The 23,542-nt window shown below is 34.3% G+C and overlaps 1 protein-coding gene across 9 annotated transcripts in view; it reads right to left on the bottom strand.

The window, feature by feature from the left end:
- PLEKHA5 (pleckstrin homology domain containing A5) overlaps positions 1-23,542 on the bottom strand; it is a 303,484-nt gene that overhangs the window by 81,445 nt on the left and 198,497 nt on the right. For all 9 annotated transcript variants that reach the window (XR_013179581.1, XR_013179582.1, XM_077170235.1 and 6 more), the window contains 7 exons: positions 21,066-21,149; positions 17,991-18,111; positions 15,371-15,475; positions 14,027-14,099; positions 10,826-10,926; positions 8,057-8,172; positions 1,253-1,720 (listed from right to left, as the gene is read on the bottom strand). Coding sequence is in view for 7 of the 9 variants with exons in the window: in XM_077170235.1 (XP_077026350.1) it covers positions 1,253-1,720; positions 8,057-8,172; positions 10,826-10,926; positions 14,027-14,099; positions 15,371-15,475; positions 17,991-18,111; positions 21,066-21,149 (1,068 nt within the window). In the remaining 2 variants the exon portion in view is untranslated. The remainder of the gene's footprint in view (positions 1-1,252; positions 1,721-8,056; positions 8,173-10,825; positions 10,927-14,026; positions 14,100-15,370; positions 15,476-17,990; positions 18,112-21,065; positions 21,150-23,542) is intronic.

Below are 23,542 nucleotides of genomic sequence, written 5' to 3'. Positions count from 1 at the left end.
TCTCTCTTCCCAACTTCTCTCTGCGTGGTGAAAGCACCAGACAATCTTGGTTGTCCAGACCAAAAAGCAGCGTTTTACTCTTCACCCCTTCCAATGGCTCAAATGAATCTTGAGTGAAATTAGTTTGCAATCAAGCATATCCAAGCAATCACCTAGTCTTGTTAATTAAATTATGAAAACTGTCCTCATTTCAATTACTGCAGTAACTTCTGAACTTTCCCCAATTCATTCTCCAGACTTTGTGGCCAGAATGTTCTTTCTGAAACACCAACCTGAATAAATCAAGTCTAGATTTCTCCATCCTTGTTTCCTCCATCATCCCTAGTCCACCATCTACAACAGTTACACTCAAGTCGTAATGGAATTTTTCAAGTACCTCTCGCTACCAACGCTGGAACTCTGCATCTCTAAACCAAGAGACCCATTCCATCCTTTAGCTCGGTTTGTATTTCCTTTCTTCCACAAAGGTTTTCCCAAGCCCACAGATTATGCTGGCTGTCCCTGCAATCTGTTCTTATAGCACTCTGTTCTTCCTTCATTGTATATGTCATGCTAAACTGCATTTGCTTATTTCATTGTTTCCTCAGCCACACAAGAAGCTTTATAAGAATCTGGACAATATGTGTTCATTATTTCATTTTCTTTTGGCCCTACAATTAGCAATAAGTAGTGTACAATAAACATATTGAAGACCAATGTATACATGAATGAATGAATGTTCAAGTGATTAAATTTAATACTTAGGCATATGCATTCTGATTTTAAGAAAGTCAAGGAATGAGATTGAGAATTAGTGAACAATAAGCTTTAATGGTTTCCATAATAGCTGACTCAAGAGATCTCTGCATAACAGTAAGCAGTGGAAACCTCTACTATAGGGTGGCTGGGAGGGTAGAGACAAATTTTCACTGGCTAACCATAGACCAGAATTCTAGGAGAAGACGAGAGTAGCCGGGGAACAAGATGGGAGGGAAGTGCAGGGACTGCTCTTGTTCCCTCTTGCATCTACCCAGCCTTAGCTTCCCCTTGTCCTGGGCCAGGGAGTATAATCTCTTGCCATCAGCTAAGTTTGGTGACAGAGAAATGGGGAAATAGACATTATTTATATTTCATCACCATGAACAAGAAATAAAGTACTGAAGGTGTAATATCTAAAACACAATTTAAACAAATCGGTAGCTCAGAAACCAATCTCCACCAGCACGGCTTGAAAGAAACCTAGGTTCTTAAAGCATAAGGACAAAACACTTACCCTCTGGTTTCTTCTTCATGACCCCTCCCCTTCTGGATTTTAATCCATTGTTCCAACTGCTGCATTGAATTGGTTCTTTGTATGACTCGATCAGCCTCTGTGTGTAAGGGCCCGGTGTTTGGGTGACCTCCACCTCTCAGATCTGCTAGGCTAACATTGACTGTTTTACTCTCAGAACTATTCACATTCCCTGGTCTGTAGTATCCAGTCTGGGCTGGGCATGTTGAACTGCTCTCATATTCAGATGGCAGAGGATTCAGTTTCACACTATTAATTTTTGTTAAAGGTCTGTCCGGGCCATCCTTCTGAAATCCATACTTTTCTGCTTCTAATGCTTTTTTTTCTTCAATTTTGCTCATTTCTTTATTTTTCTGGTTGTTTTGGAGTTCTGGTTTAATCAGCATTCTATGGTTGGGAATGTTATTGATTTCTTTAGTTGATGCATTTTCAGATGTAATCCTGTCCACTCTGAAATAAGAGAAGAAAATCATAGTAAATCATATGGAAGAATACATAGAGTATTTCTGGGATTCAATCTAGAAAAAATATAAAATTACCTCTAACTTTAAGAAAACACTGATAGAGTCACAAGGTCTCAGAAGATGAATGTGCAAAAATCCCCAATGCTGTGGTATTAAAATTCAAGCATGCCAGACTACATAAATACAAACAGGGATAATAAAACACAAGATACATAGTGTACAAAGTACTTGGGATGATAAAAAGCGATGTAGACACCCAACACAGAAATCTGGAAATAAACTAATTAAGACTGCCCTTTGACAGTTAAACACAAATTCCACATTTACAGGATCACTGTGAACAGAGTCACTTGAAATAAACAACATAGCTCCCAGCCAGGAAGGCTAGCTCATCATGAGACAAACACGAGTCTGATCTGTGGAAATGGCTGCATCAGGAGATCATAGTCTGTTAGCAAAGACGTGAACCACATGACCAGCTGACTCCTGTTCATATTAAAGAGGCAGGTGAGTGTAGATTGTGAGCTCTTGGGGCAAATTACATGCGTTCAGATTACAGCTCTATTTCTTATGAGCTACATCACTGGACAAGGTACTTAATGTGCCTCAATTTCTTCTTTGGTAAAAAAGGTGATAATGACAGCATCAAGATCATAGATGTGTCGTGATGACCGATGAGTTAATCTGTGGCTGGCACAGACCTCACTACTGTTATTATTATTTTTGTAACTCAACAAGCTATCTTTGGATTAAAATATAGCATCCCATATACACTAGTTCACTGGAAGAATGTACTAGTCAGAAAAGTATGTCTGGGTCACTTGACAGCTTTATTGTTTACCATCCCAGATGCTATACCTAGGTGTTTTTGATGAGAATCTGTTTCCCTGAACCCAATCACTGCCAGGCCCTGACAAACTCAAGCTGAGCGTATGAATCTGCATCAATTCACCAAGATCATGCCAGTCTCAGAGGACTTTCAGGGGCTGGACAACCTACCACAGTTCATTACTTAATACTTCCATCAGACCCTAAGGGTGGTACAGTTGCCAATTTTAGTGGCATGAGTAGAATATATATATCTACATACTTTGGAATATGACCAGTGAGGAAAAGGTTGAAAAAAAACATGATTTCTTCTTAAAGTAAAGTTAAGGACAATCTAATAAACTGCTCTTTTATTTCCAAATCAGATTGGAGAAATAAGAAAAAAAAAACATAGAAAGTATGATTTAGATTAGATATAAACATAGCTTTCAAGTGAGAAGCAAGACAGATGTTGGGAGAAGACAATGGAGCAGGAAGTTCATTCAAGGTATCAGTCCCTCTAGCGAACAATTAAGTAAAGAAGAACTGTCTGAATCAACTATTTTGAAACCCCAGAGTCTAGTAGAACATTGTACAGCATCCAGGGAAGAGCAGGAAGAAGAAGCTGGTAAATTATGGTGAATACCAGTAAATTGCTCTCTTTGCACAGTGGTTACTGGCACCCATCGCATACCCTTGTGGCAGGCAGCAGTGGGGTCTGGCCCCTGGTGTAGCTTGCTACTGCCAAAGAAGGTCATAAAAATATACTTTGCCAAGATCTGGGGGAGGTACGGGATGGTCCCCAAACACTGCTTTTGATTAGTGACTTTGGATTGCTGGTGGCTTGGCTCTGAGGGGAGCCACTGTTCCAAACCACCCTGGACAAAGGCAGTGGAGGAGACTTAAAGACAGCATGCTTCCTCAGAGCTGTGAAGGACAGCTGAAGGGATGCAATGGCTGGGTAGAGGAGGAGTCAAGAAATCGCAGCTTTGTGAGAAGCTCCAGGTGCCCTTCCTGGCCCTCCCCTCATCCCCTCCGCAGGGCAGTTCGGGGCCAGTCAGCACTCTTTGTCTGGGTCCCTGGCCTTATCCCGGTTGGGAAAGACTGACTTGGGCAAGTCTTCTCCATCTTACTTGCCCTAATTTGCCCTCCAGACCAAAAAGCAGCTTGAGACAAGGAAAGGAGTATAAGAAAAACTGAGGCAGAGAGCCTGGGGCAAAGAGTGTCTGTCTCCTGGGAAGAGGAGGGAACGTTTAATCTCTTGAAACAGGAGAACCCCTAAGGCCACTAGTAAGTATAAGCCCAGGACGATGCAGGGCCAGAAAAAACAGGGCGAACCCTGAACTTTGCACTTGCCTTGGGCTGACCTTCTTGATAGAGGGTTTAACTCTGATGGAGAACACACCAGCCAAGGCAAAGATAGTGAGAGGTGTTTTTTGCTCAGGTTTGCTTGTTGTTAGTGCCTGACATTCAAGAAAATCTACTATATCACCAACTGGTTACAAACTCAAGAAACCAACATATCAGGGAATAAATCCCAGAGTTAACATCTTAACATATTAAAATGTACAGTGTTTAACATAAAATCACAAGAGAAATAAAGAAACAGGAAACGATGGCCCATCCAAACAAAGATGATAAATCCAGAAAACACCAACAAAGAAGACGGGACTGTGGACATACTGGACAAAGACTTCAGAAAAATAATCATCAGTATATACAAGGAGATGAAAGAAAATAATATTCTTAAAGGATATTAGGAAAACAATGAATGAAAAATATGAAAATCACAATAAAGAGACCGGAATTCTAAAAAAGAGCCAAAGAGAACTACTGGAGTTGAAGGCCACAACAACTGAAATGAAACACTCCCAGAGGGTTTCAAAAGCAGATTGGGATGGGCAGAAGCAAGAACTAGTGAATTCAAAGACAAGGCAATTGAAATGATTCAGGCTGAAAAGCAGAAAGAAAGAGAATTATAAAAAGTGAAAACAGCCAAGGTAAACCAACATACACATTATAGGAATCCTGGAATGAAAAGAAAGAGGCAGAAGGAATAGTCAAAGAAATAATGATAGAGAACTTCTCAAATGCAGCTAAACACATGAATGTGCACTTCCAAGAAGCCCAGAGAACCCCAAACAGGAAGATCTTGAAGAAAATTACATTCCATCAAAAGCTGAGCAAACTGTCAAATGTAAGGGACAAGGAGAATTCTGAAAGAGGCAAGAAAAAAAAGCAACCTGTTCTATACAAGGAATTCCAATTAGATTGAGCGCCATTTCTCATCAGAAACTATGGAGGCAAGAATAGTTTGGTTTGAAATACTTAAAGAGCTGAAAAAAACAATTACCAATCAAGATTTTTATATCTGGTGAGATTTTCTTTAGAAAAAAGTGAGATTAAGACATTCCCAGATAAACAAAAGCTGAGGAAGTTCATCACCACTGCACCCACCCTATAACCGATGTTAAAAGGAGTTCTTCAAATTGAAAGCAAAGGACGCTTGACAATTGTTCGAAGCGGCATAAAGAAATAAAGACCTTCTGGGGTAAAGATGACCATTTGAGCAATTACAAATTCCAGTACTATTGTATTGTATTGTTTGGTATGCAACCCTACTTTTTACCTTTTTACTTCCTATAGTGCTAAAATGCAAATGTATATTTTGCATTTTATTTGCATGACATGTTAAATCATTTTTGCTACCTAGTGGCTATGGATAGTAGTTACTTAGGAATATGGACTATAGCTTTCAAATCAATATTCCTATCCAAATGAGGTATTTACTTTACGAACCACTAAGCACTGTTTTGTTTGTTTACGCATATGTTTATACCAATTTTCTGAAATATCCGTAATCTGGCTATCATAAATCCTGTGGGAAGAATTGAGATGTCCTTAATTCATAGGAGACAAAACTATTTCCTGATTTTGGTGCTGTGGCAGGAGACAGTATCTTAAAAATTATACTGTGGGATTTACAGAAGTCATAGAAAATTTATTCTAAAGTCAAATTTATCCTTCCTAAATGCTGAGAAGAAAGGGGGTAATTTTTGACACTGAAAACTAAATATGTGAAAAAATTTTCATCTTTTTTTTACCTTTAGTGTATCTAAAGCTATGCCTTTTTTCTCTTTATTTTTCCAAAGACTGATTATTTAAGAATTATAATAAATTAAGAAAAAGACACCTATGCTGACTTTTCTCTAAATGGAACAAAATTGATTAAAAAGCATATGCTAATAGAATGTAAGGTAATGCAAAACTTGCAATCTAATTTTGAAAAATAGCAATAAGTGACCACAAAGAATATACTTATATACTGAAATATAGAAAATAAAAATAACAGGGCTGGAAATTGTATATTATGATTAAATTTTTCTTACATCATTAATGATCTGCACACTAAAGGACTAGGTGAAGTTCAATCATCAGTAGAATACACAGGTGAAATGTATTAAGAAATTATACATTCAATTCTATGAAATTAGAAGAAATGAACTATGAAGTTCAAAACTGGATGCTTATGAAGTTGCATCTGAGCTATAGTTTTTTTGTTTGTTTGTGTTTTTTGTTTTTTTCCTTTTTTATATATTTTTTATTTTTATTATTATTTTTATTTTTTTCTCTATATTATCATTCTATATCTTTTTCTGTTGTTTTGCTAGTTCTTTTCCTAAATCGATGCAAATGTACTAAGAAATGATGATCACACATATATGTGATGATATTAAGAATTACTGATTGCATATGTATAATGGAATGATTTCTAAATGTTGTGTTAGTTAATTTTTTTTTAATTAATAAAAAAAATACTCACACAAAAAAACAAAAAAAAAACACACACAAAAAAACTGGATGCTTTATCTTTTAGGTGATAGAACCTGATTCATATTTGTAAAAATTCTGACCATACAGGAAAGAGAGTCTATTACTTTCTGCCCCCCCCCCGCCTGGAATGCTTATGAAATACTTATGAAATACTACAATAACCAGGTACTTCCAATTTGAATGACTAAAAACAAACAGTGCCCAATACTGGTGAGCACACAGGGATATTCAATAAATACTGGCTAATTAAGCAAATTACATGAACAAAACTGGCTGAAAATTGTTGGACACGTAATCAGGTTGGCAGAAGTTATATAAAAAATTTGACTGCCATCTTTATCATGCCAAATTATGTATAATAATTAGTTTTCAGAGTAATAAATACAACAAAAGAAAATGGAAATAAATTGAAAACTTAAGTACAAAATACAATACTGAAATTATCTGGAAATCAAAATTTAGTTATTACATTGATTCTAAACAATTCCTTAAACATTCTACTCTGAAATTGACGTTATCTAAGATTTTCAATTAATTCTTCTCACCTACACTTTTTCTCCAGTTATCAGTGCTAATTACCTCATCTTTAAATCCATTCAGGTATTTTTTACATTTGAATTTCCAAAAGTACCTTTTCCCTTTAATAGCTCTCAACCTAGAACATGCATAATTGAGGTGGTTTCTTAAAAATAGGTGTCCTAGAGTTCAATCCTGGGTCCTCTTTTCTTTCGTCTCCATAGTTTTTTTCCCAACTCTAATACTAGTGATAGGTTACATTGATGTAGATTGAATATTTAACAAAATAAACCTAAATATACTTACATAGCATCAACTTAAGCATTTTAATCAGGTTATTATATCATAGGTAGTTCTTCAAATTACAGGAATATAAATTTTAAGAAAAGCACATTATTCAGCTTCCATTTATGTAATTTTAGAAATTCTTACTAGTTCTTTATATAGTAAAAGGATATTAAAATGACTCATATGTTTAGCAGGGAAAGAAATCACAGATCAATTTTAACACTATGCATCTATATTATCAAGGAATCTGAGTACTCGAGATTCAAAAGAAAGAAAGTTCAATTCATCACAAAGTGCCTATCTTCAGAAATAATGTACATGCTTGATGAGTTACTATCTGGGACATTAATCATAAATCAATCAGAATTAGCCAGAAAATGCTGAAGAAATAGAACTCTTCAAATACTATGATTACAATTTATTAACTTTCAAAAACATTCAACATGGTTGAGAAACACAATTAAAATTAACTTCATGAAAATAAACTCTAATATTTAGAATCTTAAAAAACACTGTCTTGAAAGATAAAAATCAGTATTTAAGATAACAATTAAAAATGTACTTACCGGAAATTAAAGGTAATTCTGTAAGAAGAAAGAACATTCAGTTTGAATGTTAGAGATTCTCGATTCACCCCAGTAAATTGATAGGTGAAAATGAGTAAATCGGAAAGGTGAAAAAAAAAATACAGGTGGTATAATCTCAAACTAACTAAAGGTGGAATAATTTAAAACAGAACAAGAAGTAATTCTCTCCGAGAAAATAATGATTTATCATTACTATTAAAATGATGTGTGCTATAAAGAATGATATACTTGCAAGTAATGAGAATAACATGTAAGTGAAAATCACCATTATTTTCCCTACAAGCCTTTACCTTTTCACAGGTTCTGTCTGTACTAGGGCAGCATCTAACATGGCTTTCATCCACAATTCCATTTCTTTTCCTGTATCAGTGCAGAAATAATAGGTCCGCATGTTTGGATGGGCTGCCTGATTGAAAATGACACGATCATTTTAAATAAAAATATGGGACTCTGTAAAAGAAACAGAAAAAAGAAATCAAGTGGTTCTTTATACATACCACTATCACCAAATTTCAAAGAAAGCAAACTTGTCTTTATAAATATCAAAATTTTCTTTATTAAAAGTGAAATTTATTCATTACTAAATATTAAATGTGTATGGAGAGGAAAGGAAAAAAAATAAAGCATCTTGTAGTAAAATGTTTCATGCACAAATCTCTAGCAATTCATTTACTTCAATCCACATCTTTGTACTCAAGAAATATGTTCCAGAGCAATCAGCAACAAAATTAACTGAAATGCATACATCATAACATTTTCCCCTTGCTTTAGCAATTCCTTTTCCTTAGTCCTTAAAAGGTGCTATTGTTAAAGTATTTTATCTACAGGACTATTGTGTGAGGAAAACATACACATGTATGCAAACATAAAAGATTTATAACTGATCGAAAATGGCATTTACGTTCACGTTTCAGAGTTAGAAAATAAACATTTTAGGTTCAAGAGAAAGAAGGATTATATAACTGAAAAAACATTTTCCTGTTTTTTCTCTATGCTAGTTCATTCTACCTCTAGACCAGAGAAACAGAAGGGTTTAGACAAAATAACAATGCTGTCAAGGAGCAACACTGAGGTATGAGCACTGAACACTCATCTTTTTTTTTTTGCATTTGATTTTTTTTATTAATTAATAAAATTTTTAAAATTTAAAAATTAATAATAATTTTTTAAAATACAAAAAACACCAAACAAACGCAAATATTTGTAACTTTTGATCATTCCTAAACACTCATCTTAACCCTTGGTTTGACATGGCAAAGACAGATATACTTATAGGGGTCCTCTCTTGCCAAAAGCAGTGACTGTATTAAAGAAGAATAAAAGGTTGAATTTTATTTTTTGGAGGAAAATATTTTTAATTCCATTTAAAAATGCATGTGAATGTTTCTTACCAGACATTCAAAGACAAGGAAAAATTTAAAAAGGCTATCTTGGCACCAAATGAGGTAAAGAGAAGTGCTAAATATGTAGTTTTTCTGCTAAATATAAAAAGATAGAAGGGATAAATCTGGAACCACGCATTTAACTCAGAGATCTTGACTATGTGCGTTATTTACAAGGTCAAGCTGGCTGCTTTAAATTATTTTTAGAAAGAATCAGAGTAAAAATAAATTCAATAAACACAGTGCTCAAAATAATTGCATAACCAGCAAATCTCACTTGATTAAGTTATGTAAAACTATCTGTGGAAATAATTAAAAAACTTCATGCTGTTAAAATAATTAAAACAAAATGTCACAGGACTCTATGAGTAGATTTTGAAGAAATGAATAAGAACCGTATTTGGGATCAATGGAAGAGCTTTGGGCTACTGGTCAGAAGACCCCATTTTAGTCCTGACTCAGACATTGACAGACCATGCTCACACCTGCCTCAATTGCTTTGTCTGTCAAATGGAAATTTTTGCCAGATGATATCACAATTCTCCATCTGGCTTTAAGTTTCATGATTCAGTTCAGCAACTATCTATGAATTTTCTACTTACCATTTTAATAAACAGAAGCATTAAAGCCAACAAACTTTGAGTAATGAAAGCCGCTCACAAATTCAGAGGAAATATCACCATAAAGGAGAGAAAGTGAAAGAGAAATTACTGTTCTTGTCACAAATAAAATTAAAATAAACTAAATAATCACAGAGAAAATAAACTTAACATACATGATCACTTTTGTTGTCATTTTCTAAAAATTTTAGCATTAAAAAATAAGTCTAAGAGGGTGGTAGGACGGTGGCTCAGCAGGCAGAATTCTTGCCTGCCATTGCCAGAGACCCGAGTTTGAGTCCCGGTGCCTGCCCATGCAAAAAATAAAAAATAAAAAATAAGCCTAAGAATCTAGCAAAATGTTGTATGATAGTATTAATTCATTATTCTCTGAAAGTACGATCATGATTTTCTTAGATCAAAGAAAACCTTTACAATTATTCTATATGATCATAAATACACATATATTACTTTAAAAACATGTTTGCTGTTTCTTACAGTATTCTACCCCCCAATTCATTAAGAAAACATGTAAACATATATAACCTTGAGAGAATAGAACAATGATCATCAGGATACCCACACCTAAATTCATCAATTATTAGCATACTTACATATTTGCTTTATCTATGTATCTATTTATAACTACATGTTTAATATTTTTCCTCTCTGAAGACACTTAAACCCTACACATTTAAGCATTTTTTTTTGTATGCTGTATCGTGGGGATCACATTTCATTCTTCTTCCATGTGAGCATCCCGTTATTGCAGCACCATTTGTTGAATACTCTGTTTGTTCATTTATTTGTTTTTTGGGAAGTGCGTGGGCCAGGCATTGAACCCAGGTCTCCTGCTTGGCAGGTGAGAATTCTACCACTGAACTACCCACTCGTACCCCCAGCATGTGTCTCTTATAAAGGTACGGTCTCCTACAAAGCCATAAAAACATTGATTAATACACTTTAAATTTAAAAATGCTACACTGAAATAGTTTTCGCAATAACTATGGATCAATATCCAGTTTCTTTTCAATGTAAGATTCAAATACAGAATTAAAAAGTATAATTACTTCCTTACCTTAAAAGCATATTTGCGATTAATGTGATCCTCAGAGGTAAGCACAGCTATTTGAAAACTAGGCAATAGTATACTTCCCAGGATACCCTCTTCCTTCTCATCTAAGAGGTAATTTAACATCTAATTAGAAATTTTAAATATTCTCACTAAGTGGCACAAGTTTTCTCAACATTATTTTGACAAATCACAAGTTTCTTGTACACAAATAAACTATTTACGAGACAGGACTTTTATAAGGTTTTAAGTGAAAATATCAAATAGCAGAAGTATCTACACTTCCGTATTTTAGATGAGCTTCCCTACCCTAAGTAAACCAGAAATTGGTTCCAAATGCTGAAAAATGTCCTCAGACATAAGAACAGCATACACTTGCTTGGCATACATACTGCATTCTACAAACCCTTTTATATGCGACTCACTATAAATATTTTAGCATATAAGGAATGACACAGAATCTTTTAAAAAATGAATCCACTCACATTTCTTGTAGCATTTAAATGCCCAACCATTCTACCCCAGTTAAATGCATCACCACCTCACGCAGTATCATTTAGTCTTGCTCAAATGTCTCATCAGTGAGCCCTTTCCTATTAAAAACAATTCTCATTAGAGCCCCTCCTATGCCCTTTATTTTCCTTCAGAGCTTTTGCCCACCCCCCATAATAGCTCTGACATATTTTATTTATTTGCTTATAATCTTTCTTTCTCCACTGAAATGGAAATTTCATGAAAACGCTTAGAACAATAGTTGTAGATACTCAAAAAAATACATGAATAAATGAATAATCAATGAATAAACATTAAAAACCACACTATAAAATTTTATGCTTTTTAAGACAATCAACCTTGGGTTTGCTTTTACCAGTTATTCTGATAACACAGTTAATTTGTGGAGAATAAATTACAAATCTACAACGGAAACACATAAAATATACCTAGGAAAATGACAAAACATTAATCTTGGCACAGTACAGATCCACATTATTAATCTGCTATTCAAGGGCTGGGACGTTTATGAAATTGAAATACATAGTGCATCATTATATAAACTATGCATCAGGCTGACGAGCTCAACCAAAGAGAAAAAACATAATGGGAAATAATTCTTATTATGCTTGGCATGTTTTATTTATGTTCATTATAAATTTGACAAGGGATTCTATTTATTTTTTTCCTCATATCTAGAGCATATGGTGGAACTTCCAAAAAAAAAAAAAGTTGCAGTAAACATCACTCTTTTGCTTAAAAACATCGAATAGTTTCCTCGTGACATTTACTCGTAGGGTCCAAATTCCAACAGAGCCTCACATGCTCCAATCTCTATTTCTTTCATCTTCTTTCCTGCTGCTAACCCTCCATTTTGTTACATTTGTTTCTTTCTGCTCTTTCAACATTCCAAAGGGTTTTTTACATTACAGACCTTGTACTACTTTCTCCCTGTGCCTGGAACACTATGTCCACTTTGGCTCCTTATTGTCATTTAGATCTTGCTATTGAAAATACCTTCTCAGAAACCTGACTCACCTTATATATTATGATCTTGTTTCCTATAAGTGCTTATCATGGTCTTCTTTTTTTTTTTATATGGGCAGGCACCGGGAATTGAACCCGGGTCCTCGGGCATGGCAGGCGAGCACTCTTTCTTACCTGCTGAGCCACCGCAGCCCGCCCTATCATGGTCTTCTTTGTTACAATTTATTATTGTCTGCCTGAGCTCTCTAGACTATACGCTGCAGAAGGCTTTCTCACACTGCTATGCATCTAGAATCATATCAGGCATGGAACACATTCTGCTCAACTGGTATTTGTTGAATGAGTTAAGTCCCATAGTGAATTTTGTCAATAGACACACAAATATCAAGGAATTCAATGTGTTTCTTCTGTTGTCCAAATTAACATTAAGAAATTTTAAAAACTAGAAATAAAAACAAGTATTCTCTTATTTTCATTTAAAGCTCAAATAGTCTATAACTATACTGAAAAAGAGAGGACTGTACAGAAGTACACATTATAAGCTTAGGATAATTCCTGGCTTGATGAAGGAGTGGGAAAACTTTAAAGGAAAATCATAGTGCAAGCTTGGCACTTAACTAAAGATAATACCACAACTGCAGCCCAACTAACATTTCTATGACAAAAAAAATTTTTTTTTTAAAGTTTGGTTAATTCTTATTCAGCAGTAGTTCTCAACCACAGTTTGCAGAGGGAAGAAAAAGAGATGAAAACACTGCTAGTAATTCCAGATTTTTGAGGTTAATATGAATTATACTGCTTTGATAGTCAATAGATTTGCCACAAAATTTTGGTGTCATAAAAGTAAATTTAAAAACTGCTAAAATCTTCTGTCACAACTTGTAATACATTTCTCTAGAAAAGTGTATTATGAGCTTATTAATTATGGGTTGAAAATCTAATTCTTTAGTGGCTATTTACAACGAAACAAACAACTTTAAAGCAAGGAAGGAGCAATTGTCCAGATTCATGATTTATATTATAGTTGAAGCTGATTTTTTGGGGGGAGGATCATTTGTGTGCTTCTGGAATTGCCAGGTACCAATTTTATAGTATCTAACAGATCTCTGTGGCACTTAAAGCAGAAAACATTTTAAAAAAATGAGAAATGGAGATTGCTGTTCTCTATCTAAGATAACAGATTCATTTCCCTGCTACCAACATTAACAGTTTGGTATGTATCCATGCTACGACTTTCTCCACATTTGAAGGAGAAGGTCGTCACGGCGTTTTTTCAAATGGGATCACACTAAACACATTTCCCTGTGATTTCTTTCCCACTTGTCAAATGACTTGCTGGGTGTTCAATGGACCCATGGATGGGTCTTACAAAGTTGACACGTGAAAGGAACTTCATCAAATTAATATGACTTTTACCTAAAAGGCACAGAATTCAAGGGTAGGATTAGGGAACAATGATTCATACATTCTTCACACAGAACAAATCAAATTAACACAATCAGGTTACAGAAATGGATCAAAACTCAGACTAATCTGCTTCAAGCACTAAGCTGTCCTGTCTTACCTCAAATCATATGTTAATGAAGGAAAGAGTTTCTTAATATTATGTTTATTACAAAATAACAACAAATAAAGGATGTAATTTTTTTTTGAAGATACCCGATGCTAAACATAGACTACAATGAAATTGTAAAATAATATAGTAAGATAAGTGTATGGTAAACTCACCTCTATAATAAAAGAGGCAAAGGTCAGAAAGGACAAACCAGCGTTTCTTCCACAGCTTCATGCCAGTGCTGTCCTGCATTAAATGAACATATTTAAGGATATATACATACATTTTCATTTCGGACTTAAAACTGATTTGTGGCCTATTTACGTAAAATAGACTTTTAAAACAAGCTGTGTTTGATGTGTGCCAATTCCCTAAAATTGGCAGCCACATCAGGGAAGGGACAAAAAACTAAATGGTATATAGTATCTTTAATTTCTTATGTAAAGAAAATTTAGTGCAAATTATCAAAAGATTTTAGATTTTAAGAGGCCTTGAAAAGAAATATTTCTTTAAGTCACAAATATAATACAAAACAAAAATTTAGGTGTAGAGAAACTAGTAACACATTGCAATACTCAATTAAACCCAGGGGTCAAGAATCAAGAGGGATAATTATTTGAATAACAGCTACCTACCCTAAATTAGGCTAAACGTCACAATAAACTATATGAATATAGTTTAGCGTGAAATTTTAGTGAGAAAAAGAACATAGAGAGCTCCTTTTAAAATCTGAAACCCAGCTATAAACTAGAGTAAAAAAAAGAAAACAATAGCCACTAAGGAGTTCAAATAGATGTCATATAGTCCAAGGGGGTAAGGTTCATGAATCCTTGCTAATTTCAAAACTAGGGTCAAGGTTCCAAAAAAACTTAGGTTATTAAACTTCCTAGACAATACAAAAAAATAAACTCCAATTTATCAGGGTTTCTGAGAGTGAACCCTACTTGAGCAAAGAGATACACAAGAAAAGAAAAAGAAACAAAATAGAATGCACACTAAACAGGAAGAGAGAGTAGCTGGAAAGAAATGAAGCAAATACTACTTAATGAATTATAACAGAATAATCACTGAGAAACACCATTAATACATTAGAAAAAGATCAAATTATGATCAGATTTCTCTATTAAAAAGGCAGAAGTATATAATTATTCATTTCTTTGATGATTTTATATTAATAGAAAAATACTTTTTTTATTTTGATAAATTTTTTATGATTAGAAGAATTGAATAATTTTAACACACTATTCCTAACATTTTTATACAGCATATATTTAATTTCAAACCTAGAAATACCTATAACAAACACCCACAAATAAGCTCTGTTGTAAGAAATGTTCACTCCCTTTCTGTCTTCACTGTTTACCCTGACATTCTTCAGGAGCAATAACTTGCAAAGCTTCTGGATGATTGCCGCACAGGTCCTTTTCCATTTTCCAATATATCTTAGGTACATTCAGTCCAAAAGCTCTTTTTTCATTTTGCCCTTTATTTCACATCAAGTAGAAAAAAAAAAATACCTGTTTGTAAAGCCAACCTCGCCTGACCACTGGGGCATTAGGATTCCTTTTAATTGAGTTTGACCTTTTCCCAAAATTATGTACTTTTTTTGAAGATCGTGAAGTCTAAATAGAAAGAAATTAGGATAGAAAACATGGTATTAATGCCTAAAGATTTGAGCTTATTTTTCATTTTCATAATTCTAATCCCTTTCAGACTTCCCTAAAACTTGCAGGATTTAATCCTTTCAGACAAATTATTCTAATTCTGCTTTTGTTGGCTTAGAAAAAATAAACCAATAATGTTTTGCTTTACATCTGCATTTAAGGGTGGGCTACAGTGGCTCAGCAGGCACAGTTCTCGCCTGCCATGCCGGAGACCCAGGTTCAATTCCCTGTGCCTGCCCATGGGAAAAAAAAAAAAAAATTAAAAAAATACATCTGCATTTAATAGTGTTGTTTGCATGAAAGTTAACATCAAGTCAGAAGAGAAAATTCACAGATAGTAAATATAAACAAACATGTCACATTAATTCAAAACAAGACTCCAGGGTGGTGCAATGGTGCCTCAGTGGCAAGAATTGTCGCCTGCGGAGCTGGAGACCTGGGTTCGATTCCCAGAGCCTGCCCATGCCAAACAAACAAACAAACAACAACAACAAAAAACAAGATTCTAACAATACGCTTAATGTCACGCAGTGTTTTCTTCTTTATAGACAACTCTGAACTTTAATGTGCCGAAAGGATGATGTTTACTGTATTCTTGAAAGAACACATAGGGTATATAATCCTTTAAAATACTGCTATGTTTAGCATAAAGAATTCATTTCTACAGGAATGGTGGTGGTAACCAACAAAAACCAATGAGGCTGAATTTGAATTTCTCTAAAATAAAAGGCAGTATCAAATTACCTCCTATTTTTCAACTTAGGTAGAATCCTTGGACATTTAAATCATTAGATTTTTGTTTTGTAAAGCTTAGAACAGAATAGAACTGTAGGTCCAATGTCAATAGCATATGTTCTAAACACACAAAAAACTTTCCTTTAGTTTTGAACACATACAATAGTGCTTAAAAAGTATAAAATTTAAACAGTCCAAAAAAGTAAACAAGGCCCAGTCTACTCCTCACACCTGGACCTCCAGCACCCAGTCCCCTCCGTTCACAACCCTGAGACGTAACCACCACCACTGTGCGTGTGCATCAGCCTATTTACACAACTGCTTTCATTGTTACGGAATATCTTTCTCAAATGACTGGATACACAAACGATTCTTTTCCATTATTTCTTGGAGGAGACTACATAGAAAACGCCTATTTAATCAAACTCCTGTCAGCATACTATACTAAGAAATGTTCTGATTTTTGCAAATCTGATAAGTGAAAAATGCTAGGCTTTTACAGTTTTAATTAGCATTTTTCCATTATGAATGAGTTTGAACATCTTTTTTCATTTTTAAGAATAATTTCCATTTTCTTTCCTGGGAACTGGTGTTACATAATATGTCTGCTTTTAAACAGAGTTATAAGCCTCTTCCTTCTTGATTCACAGGAGTTCTTTAATTATAAAGGAATTAATTCCTTGTTATATGTATGGCAGGTATTCTATATGCATGATAATTTTATGTGGTTGAATTTCTCACTCCTTCCCATTAAAATTTCTGGGTTTTATGGCTTATTTAGAAAGACTACCTCCACTTTGAATCAATTTTTTAAAAAGTCCATGGTTTTTTTTGTTTTTTTGTTTTTGCATGGGCAGGCATCAGGAATCGAACCCAGGTCTCCAGCATGGCAGGTGAGAATTCTGCCTGCTGAACCACCATGGCCCACCCTATTTTTTAAATAAATAAAAAAGATTATCCCTTTATTGTTTCTCAAATCTTTTGATATACATTAATTTAGGAAGTGAGCAGTAACTTTAAGGGAATTATTTGAACTATCTGTTCAAACTGAGTATTGTATTTTTATATTAAAATTCAAAATCTGAAATGTCAATATTACCGTTAAAAGTATAAGAAAACAAAAAACAAATTCTTACAGACACAGGTCTAGAATCACAGATTAAACAATCAACCTTTTAGTTTCTGATTATAAAGAAAAGTTATCTGTTCCATATTGTACTTTTGATATATTTCCATAGGTTTTAAGTATTTCAGAGTCATCAAACACAATGGTACAGCTTTTCACTTTAGCAATAAAGAATTTTATGTTCACTTTAAAATAATATAGATTATGTCTTTTAAAAAAATCAATCTTGGCTAGATTTTAAACCACCCATTCTAATGGGTCCTCATTCTAGGCACTCTTACAGTCAGAAAATAGGAGTTCCGAGGCTGTCACATTAATTTTCACCTTTAAACATTAAGTTGATTCAATAAGACAGTCATTGTCTCACACAAATATAGGTTACATCAAAATCTGAACTCTACAGTATTTTTTAAAATTTAAGTCATTAAATTATTAAATATAAATCTCATTACTATATATTTCAAGTTGTTACTTGAAACCAGTGGAACTGGGTTCATGTAATAATAAAAATGAAATTATTATTCTTTAAAGTTAATTCTAAGTCCATTAAGGGTAACAATAAAAGATATAACTACTAGTTATAAATAATTAACAGTAAGCAAAATAACTTACTCTGCCTACGGGGCTCACTGGATGCACCGCATAATCTGAAGTCATATTATAGTTAGAAGCTTCATTTATCATACTTATAGGTCGTTCCTTTTTTTCTTCAGATGTCATTGTTGCAATGGTCCTGAAAATATAATACATCAAAGCACTAGAACCTGCTATGCATGTAAATTGCTTTATAATAAAGCTTCTCTAGAGTTAACAATGTTGCTGTCCTACTTTTTCAATATAGTTGGATGCTAATTACTTTAGAGTCAGATCATAGTATTTATAACTGTTTTAAATACAATGAACATTCCTCCTAAGCAGAACAGACGTTGATACGATTAATTTATATATTTTTCATGATGGCTTTCTATGTGGCAGGAACTGGGATACATATTAATTCATATAGGAGTTTGTGACTGGTCGACTGAAAGTACAATACGAACGTTTTAAAATAGAACCCACATCTAGTGTTTACTTTAGTCAATACAAAAATGTTATTTGGGACCATAATTTACATATTCAACCTTATATGAGTTGAAACATGATGTAAGGAGATGTGCCCAGGAGAGCCCAGTGATCAGTTCCAGAAAGGAGAGCCTATAGAGATACTTGCATATCATATTGGAAAAAAAGACATAACCTGGGCACTAATCTCACCCTTTATCAGTCACATAACCTTGGGGGCAAGATATATGAAGCCTCTTAGTCTCTGGCTTTGATCTACGCAATAAAAACAACTCAAATCAACTTCCCCAAGTTGAATTTTTGATATTCTCACAAGCAGTGTGGACAACCAAAGCTATAGGCTGAGCCCCCAGTCTTGGGGTTTGTTCATATGAAACTTAACCCCACAAAGGATAGGTCAAGCCTACTTAAAATTAGGCCTATGAGTCACCCCCAAGAGAACCTCTTTTGTTGCTCAGATGTGGCCTCTCTCTCTCCAGCCAACACAACAAGCAAACTCACCACCCTCCCCTTGTCTACGTGGGACATGACTCCCAGGGGTGTGGACCTTCCTGGCACCTTTCTAAGAAATCTTAGAATGAGCTGAGACTCAGCATCAAGGGATTGAGAAAACCTTCTTGACCAAAAGGGGGAAGAGGGAAATGAGACAAAGTGTCAATGGCTGAGAGATTCCAAACAGAGTCCAGAGGTTATCCTGGAGGTTATTCTTATGCATTAAATAGATATCACCTTGTTAGTCAAGATGTAATGGGTAGGCTGGAGGGAACTGCCTGAAAATGGAGAGCTGTGTTCCAGTAGCCATGTTTCTTGATGATGATTGTAAAATGATACAGCTTTCACAATGTGACTGTGTGATTGTGAAAACCTTGTGTCTGATGCTCCTTTTATCTACCTTGTCAACAGATGAGTAGAACATATGGAATAAAAATAAATAATAGGGGGAATAAATGTTAAAATAAATTTAGTTTGAAATGCTAGTGATCAGTGAAAGGGAGGGGTAAGAGGTATGGTATGTATAAATCTTTTTTCTGTTTTCGTTTTATTTCTTTTTCTGAAAAGATGCAAATGTTCCAAGAAATGATCACGATGATGAATATGCAACTATGTGATGATACTGTGAACTACTGATTATATATGCAGAACGGAATGTTCAAAACAGGGAATGTTTGTGTTTGTTAGGTGTTTTTTGGTATTTAAAAAAATAAAATAAAAAAATTCAAAAAAAAAACAACTCAAATGGAACTGAGAGGATTTAGTGAAAAATCGTAAGAAAGGTATACCTCTATCATACTCTCTTCTTGGTTCTGGTTTCTGAACCTACAGAATCAGATTATTTTCTCTTTGACCCTTCTGGATTTACCTATATTGATTTATTCATCTTACCATTTTAATTTTAATGCCCTTATATGGACAAACTTAAAAGAGGCAACTAGGCTTTACTACTTTCTGCTTGTACTAAACACTACTGGGTTATTTAGATGAGAATTTTCAACTCTGCAACTATATGCAATTTTTTAAACTTTTAGGCTACTGGGCTAATACGCAGTACAGGGGAGGAAAAACATGACCGGACTAGGATGGCAGCACTGGTGATTGCAAGAGGTGACTAGATAAAAGATGAATATTTTTTGGGGGGGGGAAATTGAACCAAAAGTCAATGGACTGAATGGGGGATGAGGAAAGGGTAGAACCAAGGATGACTCCCAGATGTGAGAACTAAAAGGGAGTGATGGAGGTAGAGTAGGTTGGAAATGGGGATGCAGAGCTGAAATAACAGTTGTTTCAGCCATGTTAAGATGCCTATTAGATATCCAAGTGGAGATTTCAAGTAAGCATTGAATACACGAGCCTGGAGTGCACACATAAGTGATTTAATACTATAGCTATATACAATAAATGATAGCTGTTGTGGTAATTAGCATTTTCTAGCATATTATATTGAGTACACATATTTAACCCAGTTTTGGCAAAACTGTCAATACGCTGCTAAAATTAGTATATTAAGACAAGTGAAGAAATTTGGTTAGGACACATGGATAGTCAACACAAATAAAAGCAGTTCTTAATTTAAGCATCTACATTAATATGTATCATAGTTATTTTAATAAGCATTATTGCAGATAATCTACTTGCTCTTCCAACTGTAAAATTAAAAATGAATTACAAGACTAGCTATTCAAATATTACAAACAATAACTGACATCTGTAAACTGCTTTAGCATGCATAAAGCAATCTGCACATATTTTTATGCTTATAAAAATGACATGAAATTGTAATTGCTACTATCTCGGATTTAAGGAAGAGCAAACAGAGTTCAAAATAGCTTATAAAATTTGACTTACTTTATACAATTTAATTTCTCTGACCTTGAATCTTGGACTTTTTAATTTACTCCTAGTTTGAATTACTATTAACACAGCTTCTGGAAATACTTTCCACATGAGAAAAATTTTAGTTATGCTTCTATACCACATTTAGTAAACAGTTGCCATTATGTTATTATACTTGACTGCAAATAACCATGTAAGAAAACTGTTCAATTGAACTGCATTAAATATGGATTACATCAAGCTCCTTGCTAAGCCAATCTTGAATTCAGGCTTTCTACAAAACTCTTTACTTACTGATCATTCACTACAAAAATACAGTTGTCTTGTGACGGCTGTCCTGTGACTGGGTGTTTGCAGGTCACTTTTCTTTCATTATGGCTGAAAGTAGAATAAGAGAAAGGGAGAGTATTTAGGCATTTGGAAAATCACAGATGCTTTACTAATATTCTGGTAGCAAAACACCCATTTCTTTATTGTAACATTAAAGTTAGTGAACAAAGGAGACAAATTCAAAACGCCAAGCTGTTGAGATTCTTAAATCACCTTTATACTACCTACTGTGTATGCGTACGTGCAACTGCTATTTAAAGTTTTACAAAATAGCTACTCAACCCCTTCAGTCTGACCTAAATCTTTTCTTCTCACTATTTTATGAATAAAGGTGAACTGACTTTGGCTCATGATTACTGCATTTATTAACTGACTCTATTATTTTGTGACCCAATCTGGACAAACTGCAGAGACCTAATGCCAAATTGAATGAGTAAAAAAAAAATTCTAACACTTCTGCTACATAAGCATTGGCATATCAACAAAATATAAAGTGTATCTGGAAAAGCAATAATTTATGCTGTTTCTGTTTTACAAAAAAAAAAAACAAAAAACTTTACATAAATAATGCGATGGGAATTTCAGGAAAACAAATATCTTAAGGAAATGAAGAAACAAAGAGAAATCTACTTGTAATATTTGCTGAAAAAAAATCTGCTTTGAATTAAAGGATGACTATTCCTGGAGAATTATTCTTTCTTCTTGACCTCTTTTCGAGATCTCTTACTGCCTTCTTGACTTGAGAAAGAAAAAAAAAACCCTATCTGTGAAACCAGAAATATTAGATTCCCCAAATAATAGACAATGATACATAAAATAAACAATATACACCATCATTCGTAAATTAAAAGTATTGTTCATTAAGTCAAATACCACCAAGCAACTAGTGAGAAAGATATATCATTTACCTCAACCTTATAAAACATACATTCATTATGGAGAGAATTTTCAAGATACTATATTGAATGTGGTTTTGCTAATCTTAAAGATTATGACAGGTGCTCTGTATTGTGGAAAGTCCATAACCACAAACGGCTAACTTTTGGGCCATATATATATATATTTAAGTTTAAATTCTGTCATTATTATTATTATTGATAACTCAGAATGCTGAAACGTCACCTATTAAGTAAAACCAAAGCCATGTAAAAGATAGTTTTAAAAAATTGCATATCAAATACTGTAACAGTAGAATGACTAGTGAAATATAGTTTTAGTGTTTCTGTCACTCCTTCATTAGCTTTTTGTGCGAGGTTCTGTCTTGATACAGACACATCTAATAGTCGGATTCTGTTAAGAATTGGTGAGTTTAAATATTTGCTTGTGCTGGAATTTTCAATACATAAAAATATGCAAGTGATTATCTGCTAGCTTAAAAAGTGCAATATTGGAAACGTAAAGCCTCATGTGGGACATGAGTTTTTGTAATAATAAATTAATAATAAAGTAAGTTAAATTATAGTCTCTGGAGATAAGGGGGAAATACATACTCAAATATAATGAATAGTACAAATGGGTCAAAGTGTGTTTAGTTTTGGTATTCTATCAAAGCATAAAACACTGGGGGTTTAAGTAACCTGTGACAGAGATCAGACATAGCGCTGGTTTGAAAGGATTATGCAGCCTAGAAAAGCCATGTTTAATCCTGATCCAATCTTGTGGGAACAACTGCTTCTTTTAATCCTTATTCAACAATGTAGGTTGGACTCTTTTGATTATACTATCTCCACAGAGATGTGACAAACCCAATCGTGGGTATTAACCTTTGATTACATGGAGACGTGACTCCACCCATTCCAGGTGGGTCTCGATTAGTTTACTGGAATCCTTTCAAAGAGGAAGCATTTTGGAGAGAGCAACAGAGCCATTAGAGGAGAGAGCCACGAGAACCATGAGAGCGCATGCAGCCAGAGACCTCTGGAAATGAAGAAGGAAATTGCCCCTGGGGGAGTTTCACGAAACAAGAAGCCTGGAGAGAATGCTAGCAGATGGTGCAGTGTTCACCATGTGCTTTTCCAGTTGAGAGAGAAATCCTGAGCCTCACTGACCTTCTTGAACCAAGGTATCTTTCCCCAGATGCCTTAGATTGGACATTTCTATAGCCCTACTTTAATTTGGGCATTTTTACAGCTTTAGAACTGTAAACTTGCAACTTATTAAATTCTCCTTTTAAAAACTGTTCCATTTCTAATATATTGCATTCCAGCAGCTAGCAAACTAGAACAGACACCTTAATCATGCAGTATGGCTGACAGTATCTTTTTTTTTAAGCATAAAAAAACTAGAGTTGGTTGTGCAACAAAAGAGAAACAGGTGACTCTTTCTATAAAGACCAACTGTAAAAAGAAAACAAACAACCCCCTACATACTGTTATTTTCCTATGCTGTGTTATCTTGCCTGAGTGGAATATAATGGACTCTAATCCAAAATACTCTGAAAG

This window comes from Tamandua tetradactyla, chromosome 7, assembly GCF_023851605.1.
Source record: "Tamandua tetradactyla isolate mTamTet1 chromosome 7, mTamTet1.pri, whole genome shotgun sequence".
NCBI lineage: Eukaryota > Metazoa > Chordata > Mammalia > Pilosa > Myrmecophagidae > Tamandua > Tamandua tetradactyla.
This window is presented reverse-complemented; position numbering and strand designations above follow the sequence as displayed.